The sequence below is a fragment of the Corylus avellana genome, chromosome ca1 (assembly GCF_901000735.1).
Source record: "Corylus avellana chromosome ca1, CavTom2PMs-1.0".
Classification (NCBI taxonomy): domain Eukaryota; kingdom Viridiplantae; phylum Streptophyta; class Magnoliopsida; order Fagales; family Betulaceae; genus Corylus; species Corylus avellana.
Window position 1 is genome coordinate 25540420 of NC_081541.1, and position 8599 is coordinate 25549018.

The 8599-nt window shown below is 36.4% G+C and overlaps 1 protein-coding gene across 1 annotated transcript; it reads right to left on the reverse strand.

Moving 5' to 3' along the window:
* Nucleotides 1-454: 454 nt before the first annotated feature.
* LOC132179159 (transmembrane 9 superfamily member 1) lies at nucleotides 455-7810 on the reverse strand. The gene is made up of 12 exons (XM_059591812.1): nucleotides 7566-7810; nucleotides 5808-6000; nucleotides 5569-5673; nucleotides 4486-4503; nucleotides 4306-4403; nucleotides 4067-4219; nucleotides 3723-3857; nucleotides 3404-3570; nucleotides 3084-3178; nucleotides 2554-2927; nucleotides 1614-1887; nucleotides 455-1034 (listed from the first exon to the last, which is right to left on the reverse strand). Exons 1-12 carry the CDS (start codon nucleotides 7650-7652, stop codon nucleotides 967-969), a joined length of 1767 nt encoding a protein of 588 aa, XP_059447795.1. The 5' UTR covers nucleotides 7653-7810; the 3' UTR covers nucleotides 455-966.
* Nucleotides 7811-8599: the final 789 nt, after the last annotated feature.

Consider the following 8599-nt stretch of genomic DNA (forward strand, 5'->3'; position numbering starts at 1 on the left):
TGAGTACGAGTCAATTTTCAGATCAACTCACTTAACCATAGAATAACCCTCTCATAACTCATAAATTAAATTAGATATTTTAATTAAAAACCAAAACCCCCAAAAAGTATAAATTTATTTAAATTTGTTTTTATATAAAATTCATATACAACTCAAAATGGGTTGTATTTTGATCAACCGAACACAACTCGTGTCGCTCACTAATTTGTGAGACTCATTTTGAAGAGTTCGACCAATTTAACTAAGTAAATAAATTTGAATTTACCCATATCATGCTAATCCATAAGTCGACACCAATTATCAGCCCTAACTGAAAATCCTCCACACCATCATTTTTTTTTTTTTTTGGTTCTAGTTCAGTTGCAATTCATAATCTCAAGTTCCCAACAAATCATCCAATCCCCGATATATACAACCCAACCAATTATGGATCATGGAAGCACATGCTCAGGTATAAATGGAACGGAAACAATATCTATAAATTCTTACATATTCAGAAGCACAAAATTCATTACTGAAAGTCCCCCTCAGAAGTCCTTTGTCCCAAAGATGAGAAAGTTGCAGAAACAAAATAAAGAGAAGAATAAAAAAAGGGGGGGTTGGGGGGAATTAGGCATCAATCCTTGCACAAGGCAGCTATTTTTGTAAAGGGACAAAGAAGAAAAATAATCAAATAACAGGAGTCTGATATTTTGCTAAATTTGAAGACTATAGAGACAATTTTCTGCATCCTAAATTAAGGCTTTCACTTACAGCCGGGGAAAACACAAAAAATAAATCTCAGGGCATCCCCAGAAGAGAGAAAGAAGAATACATCCCCATCCTCAAACCCTGTGATTTGAATCTGTTCACAAATGCAGAGTACCTCGTACACATGATGACCACAAGCCTCCTCTCATAATTTATTGTGTTTTACCAAAAGTGCTCAGGGAAGTTCTCTACTGTCTGTTTCCCCTCACAAGACTCCTAGTCACACTTGATGTTTCTGTAGATCCTCCTCACAAACAAATTAGAGCCCAAGTAACCAACAGCTCCTACACATTTAGAAAGACAAAATCAGTCTTCAATAAAGAAAAAAGAAAAAGAAATATAAGATCCCTAATAATTATGTTTCTTTTCGTTCAGTTGTTCTTAGCCTTGTATCAGCAGCAAAATCCACCAGCATGCGCAGTGGCAAAAATGACTACAAAGCTTGCTTCAAGGGAAGCCACGCACGCGGAGGGCAATTTAAGCTCAGAAGTCAACCATGGAAATTGAATGCAAATATAAAGAACCTAAGGCCTACATTTGAAAGGTCAAAAGAAAATTTCTTTTCCGCATCAGCTCAAAATTCAAACCAACTTTATTCAGTTCCTCTACAATTTATACTTCGACTAACAATGAGAGAATAAAAAAGTTTTGTACGATTTGAAGCACATGAGGGTTCAGTGACAGAATAAAAGAGTTGGAGATCCTTGAGAGCGAGCACAAGCACCCCATGAAAGATATATAAATAAATAACTCGAGGGAGCTTTTTGACATTCGATAATCCTAAAAGAATGTCAAAGAAGCAACAAAAGGCGGCAAGTATTACCATTTCAAATTCAATAAAATTGTGAAAAAAAAAAACTCACCACAGAGGATTCCTAAACCGAGACAAAACATCAAAGTGTATCCAAAATAGAAGCTTGTCTGAAAGAAGCCTGACATCTTGGTCTTCACATAATAGTAGTAGATTGAGTACAGGTACACATAGACAGCTGTCGAGGCAGCAGAGAAGAAAGAAGTCCACTGCCAATGATAGTTTTCAGCATTTAGCAAGAAGTATGCCCCGACAATAGTCACACATACAGTGACAATAATGAGAATCAGGAAAACCAGCAGCATAAATCCGTACACATAGTACACCTGTTGAGCATAAAGAGCAAAATAAGAATTACTCATGTTCAACATATCTCCAAACTTTATTGTGCTCACATACTGAATCTCTATTTTCAGCATAAAGTGCTGACATCCATCCGTCCAAAGACACCATTAGAAAAAAAGTAATACTCAGCATATATATTACAATACAAAATTCACAAAGAAAAAAAAAATGGAAGTGTCTCAGTAAAACAGAATAAGCTTTCCTACGAATTAAATTCCTGTTAATTCAAACACTCTTAAGTAGGTATCAAATGAAATGCATTGCATTGTAATGAAGAATGTCAACCTTACCATGTAACAAGAAACCTCATTTTAACACTTATCACAATGTAAAAAATTGGCATGTTTCCTCAGGTACATAGTCTACAGACATTTATGTCACAGTTCATCATAATTTTGAGAGGCAAATCAGTCATTGGAAACCCTGTACCCATACTTGTTAAAAAGCATTTTACAATGTCATGATATCACTTTTTTTTTTCTTCATTTTCACCAGCTAAGTATGGTAGTGATTCCACCATCTGCTGTAACTCCATCATAGACAATTAAGTTCATGCCTCTGAATGCCGCACAGAATGATCACTTAATAAAAATGACACCCAAATCTTCCAAATCAACCCAAATAACCCATAGAATTGTGAAACTCACCTTGTAATTCCAGAAGGACGTGAAAACAAAATACATCTCAATGAATATGCTGCCAAATGGTAGCAATCCACCCATAATTGAGACTACAGATGGTGTGAGATACCATTTTTTCTCAGGGATTGGACGAGGAATGGTCTTGACACGACAAGGATTGTTTGGAGCACCACTCCAGTTTCTTCCAACTACTGTACCAAGAAGTGCCAGAGGGAAAGAGATAAAACCCCAGATGACAAAGACAACTACCATTGTGCCAAAGGGAATAGCTGCTAAAGACCCATAGAAGATAGCAATCGTATTCAAGATGAACCCAATACCGAAGCACATAAACGGAAATAGAGATGCTGTGAGGATCATGGACTTTATCCAGTTTTTACCTGAAAGAACGACATGGAAGTTATGCAAAAATGTGGTAATGCAAACAAAATAACACCTCAAAAAAGTATTACAAAAGCTAAAACAAAACCCTAACGCATAAAACAAGAGAAAAGCATAAATAAGCAGATGAGGCTGCTAATGGTCAAAATGCTTACCCCCATTACGCGAGTACATCCCACCACTCACATAACCAGAAATGAATGATGTAAGAGCATAACATACAATGAAAGTTGTGACAATTGCGCCTCTCCTGAGACATATAGATAACAATTGAAGGATGCCATAAGAAAAATGAGAAGATGAAGGAAAACATATGAAGCTAATGATATTTGATGGCAGGATGATTGAGCTACCATCAAATGCATATATGTAACTGCTCAGGATTTATACACTGACCAAAAAGTCTCAAGAAATATGATGAAATAAATTATTCAAAATAATGACCCATGTAGTCATTAGTGGCTTCTCAACATACCCGACATACAACATTCCAATAATTGCCAATAAGATGACGAGGAGGACAAGCAATGCTAGCTGGGCCCCTGTCCCAACAACAGCTGAAAGAACTACTAAACTGCGAGGAGGCCGAAAGACATCCCCATGCACCAGTTTCCAACCAGACTCTTCACTAACATCTCTTTCCTAAGAAACAAGTTCCATAATAGCAACCAAAACTTTGCAGTTAGCAACAACTACAGTTTCCATAGTTAAAAGGAGGGGGAAGAATAATCAACAACCCATCAACAAATGGGAAAAAAAAAACACAACATAAATATGAGTGAAAATAGCACTACCAGAGTCTCCAAATCATCATCTTCCCGAGCATACTTTGCATAGTCATTCCTAAGCGTCCGCATTAATATCATTGACACCAAACCAGTGAGGAAGATAACCATCATGAATGAGTTAAAAATGGAGAACCAATGGATCTGCGTATTAATGATGCACACATAACTCTCAATAACAGGCAAGAATGGGAATAGTGCATAATCAAGTAGCCAATGAAAAAACCATTAAATTATCTGAAATGATTTAGTCAGAAATAAGAAATTTGGAGCCCATGATACAGAAAACAAAGTGACACGTGCACACACGCATGCAAAAGAAGAAGAAGAAGCAAGCAAGCATATCATGTTACCTGGTGCTCAAAGAAAGGGTAATCCAAATAAATATCAAAACGTCGTGCAAAAGTGACATTGGTTGGAATCCATTTGACAGAATATGTCATATCCAATACTTTTCCAGCTACCAATGGCTTTGGGTTTTCTTGAGTGATATTGGCATGAATAATCTGCAAGAATAGAGGCTTAACTATGATCCCAGAATAAATTCTAAACACCAATATAGAATTCATATGCAATCTGGAAATCCAGAAACCTGATCTTTGTTGTATTTGATGATTATTTTCTTGTGCGTGTAAAGGACATGCTTGCCAATATCGCCATTCTTATCTTGCTGCCAATCACCAACAAAACCTGAAACATCGGAAATAAATCATGAGCTACCCAATTATATACAAACTCAAATAAAACAAACAAAAGCAAGTAAAATACATACCCCACATAGGCAGATCATCTGAACTTGTAGTCAGCACGCCGAAGATCAACATTGGAAAAGAGGCAAGAGATCAAGAGTAAGAGCTCCAATATAGTAAAAATAGAGGGAAAAAATGGCCCTAATACAAACCAAAAGAATGCATACGAAACATATACAGCAGCCTAAACATGCATTTTCTCCAGATTTATATAGAATAAGGCAATATATGGTCATTAGATCAACATATTGAAATCCATGTAGCAATATGCTACAATGAATACAAGTATATTGTGTTTTCAAAAGCTCGCAACCCTTCCATCTCCCCCCACCCCAAAAAAAAAACAAAATACAACAAAACGAAGGGGGAAGCCTCCAGCAAACTCTATTCTTCATTAGAATCAAAATCAAGTAGACAAAGTCTCTGAATTTCAGTTTGGAACTCTCAACTGCTCAAGCCTGTAACTGTCTCAGCATTTCTAATTGCCATCAATGATTTAAGCAGCCCGAACAAATAAAATAGGTGAATGCGTGAAAATCATTTTAAGTGTCACATATCTTACATATCCATTCTAACTGCTTATAAATTAGAGTTATCATCTTAGAACAAGAATTGTTCCAGTGTTCATCTTGACAACTCTAAGATCATCAAAAAGGTATATGCTTGTGCAATTGCACAAGGCATAGACCTTAGTGGAGGTAGCAAACTTTATACAAATAAAAAACCTAATTCATTTGTTGCTCTAAATGTACATAATATTATCTTAATTTTCATATGTATGTACTAAAAAATTTGTATGTATTCTCCTGAAATCAAAACACCATAGTATTGAGATTATCGGTATATCATCTCTGGCTTTGCTTTCCCCACCACAAAAGCAGCACTACTTGTATATTACCTCGCCTCCCTCCCTCCAGAACTCTATACTAATAGCATTTCAAATAAATAAATAATACAATTTATGGCAATACATGTTTCCCACATTTTTCTGGACCTTTAATAGCATTTCCCTACATGCTATTTATGGCAATAATGAATAATCAAAACCAAAAGAATTATGACAATGTACTAGTAAAACATCAAAAGATACATTGAAAAAAACATACCCACAAAGAATTCAAGCCAGTAACTATTCTCAACTGCATCCTTGAACTGTTTAACCTTTGCGTCATCAAGATTCAGACGACAAATGACAGCCCTGTCCACATTTTCTGTGCAAGGAAAAAGTCAGCATATACAACTAATTCAACTCAATTAAGCATTAATCCCAACTATATTAGAGTCAGCTCAATTAATCAACCCCACTCCACTATCAAAGTTCAAGTGATACGATGGAAATACATACTTTCAAACTTTATTGGGATCTGGCTATCAATAAGTTCATTTCCACCAAGGACTTCACCCAGACCACCCCATTTGTGAGCAGCACTGCCAGTTGAACCGCAAAATGGAAGGCTGTAATAATTGTATGTTTCTTGTGGATTATTATAGGGGCCGACTTTATTTACCCAAAGGGTAACTGGGTCATCTGGTTGATACTGCAAAAGAAATGAAAGGGGTATCAATAAACTTCTATAGCAGTTCAGGACAGAACGTAGACGTGACAAAACATAAGAAAACCATTGGACTCAAAAAAAGAAAAGGCTGCATTTCAAGCTATTTACACATTATAAGTTCAGTTCCTGCTGCACATACCACACAAAAACAACGTACACAGAAAGAATTTAGAAAATAGAAAAAGGCCAGTTCATCTTAGATAACTACTCTTTAAATAGGTCAAATAACCCATGTCCCCATATGAGATTGAGCCTATTACTTCACCCACTGCCCCTTGTTCAAGGAAGGAAGAATTCTACTTCTGATTTGAACACCATTGGCAGCTCATATGCTTCTTGTTCAATGAGCAAATGAAGGGGGAAAAAGCATAGATAACAACTATAGAGGTTCAGAAACTTTCTTTCAACAAGCAAATGAAGGTAAAAGAAAAAAGAAGGAAAAAGAAAAACAGAAATTGCATATGGTAACCACTGAAGAGGTTCAATAACTTTCTATAGTGTACATGTTCTTTTTCTTCAATAAAAATGCATCTCCCCAGAACTTATTGCATAAGGATTGCATGTGCAAATTGCATAGACACTTGCAATTCATTAATTGCTGCGCTAGAAGTTGGCTCTCTTCTTGAAATGTAATAAATAAACGAAAGGAAAAAGAAGTCACTATCTCCTATGAGCTCAAAGCACAAATATGTTCTTAAGCACTAGAGTCAAAGCACCAATGCTAAGTTTTCTACAATAATTTTGATAAGCCTGCCAGTATAATTTCCAGAACATTACAGGCATATCCTTCCAAATCTCAAATCTCTCAGTACACATCCAATTAGAATCAGATCCAACTTATGGCATTAGGTCATGGGAATTAGCTATAAGCTGTAGGTCATCATTCGAGGTGCTTAAAAAGCATAAAAATACATCTTAATTCACAATGATACGTTCTTAGTGCTTAGAGGGCACCACTATTACCACTCTCACCATTAAAATCATAAGCACCACGACAATCCCACCAACCCCCACAACCAAATTTTCCACACCGACCACTAGCAGCTCAACTATCCTGCAACCAAATGACTTGCAAGCCCAGCTCCACCTCTATTCACACCCACAAAGACGACACCTATAAAATGTTAAACTCGCCCGAGATCTAACCCCTACACAGCGACCCTAATCACTACCAAATTCCCAATGTAACATACACACATACATAGACACTTACATAAAAAGCATATACACAATAATACACATATATATGAAATGTTGTGAATTGAGCGAAATTGAGCAAATCAGATGCATTGATGGGCATGAAAACCACTAAAGCCTAAATCAAATTCTAAATCTTGTGAAATGAAGCAAAGAAAATCAAATCCCAGAAGCGCAACAATCACGAATTCGGCAGATCTGAATCGAATTCAAGAACTCAACAAAAAAAAGAAAAAACACACAACGTGGTTAACAAGATCCACGAGTTGAATCGGCGAGTCGCGAGTCGGCAAGAAAGTCATCTCTAGGGTTTGGATTGAGAGGTAGAGGAACAGAGAGAGCAACTTTACCTTGTGATCTGACTCGGAGGCAAACGCGGAGGAGAGGAGGAGGAAGAGGAAGGGGAGGAGGGGGAGGGATCGGACGGTGGAGGACATGGAGATGGCCGGCGAACGTCGGATCTGACGGTCCAGATTTTGCCAAGGTACTCTTCAGACTTTCTATTGATTTGATTTCTTGAACCTCTTAACGCCCCTTCTCTTTTAGTGTGTGCAAGAGTCGAGAGAGAAAGGGAGACTTTGGAAAGCGTTTACTCGAAAACTTGTTTTTCTATTTTCTTTTACTTTCTTTTTTAAATTTTTGTTTAATCTGATTTTGTTGGGCTTCTCAGGCCCATCTAATGTTTTTGCCCTGGCCCAATCCAATACTTAATTTAGCAACAAATTTGAAGGAAAATGGAAGGGACTAAGGGTTTGTTTGGTAATGGGGATGGGGATGGGCCAAACACTGTTCATCACCATTTTCCAAAAAAATCAACATCAAAACATTCTAACTTTTTTACTTTTAATATCAAATCATTCACTTTTTATTATTATTCAAATAAAAAAATCACTACAGAACAAAACTTTTTTACTTTTCTATACTACTTTTTCATTTTTTTTATACCAAATATTCTTATTTTTTTTCACATCAATATATATCAACTACAGTATTTAGGCCATCCCATTTGCCAAACACCCCCTAAGGTTTCCCTCATAATGATTTGCCCTATAATCGTCTGCCACATGTCACATATCTACTGGCGACCATGCTTACCCCATGCTGAGAATAATAGGGAAAATTTTCTCAAGTTTGTGGGCCTCATCAAGTCAAAAGGCCTCTTTGAAGGTAAGGTCTTAAGTGCATGTGCAATATTTTTCTTTTTTTTTTTGATGTGCAATATTTTTTTAATGCAAAGAAATTGTACAGGATTTTCTCATATATATTTTTTAATGCATAGAAATCATGGGGTGTACGTAACATAAACTTAAATTTCTGTGACACACATAGTCAAGCCTGTATAATAGTAAGCTCATTGTTGTTATACAGTACGTATAAGTGCATT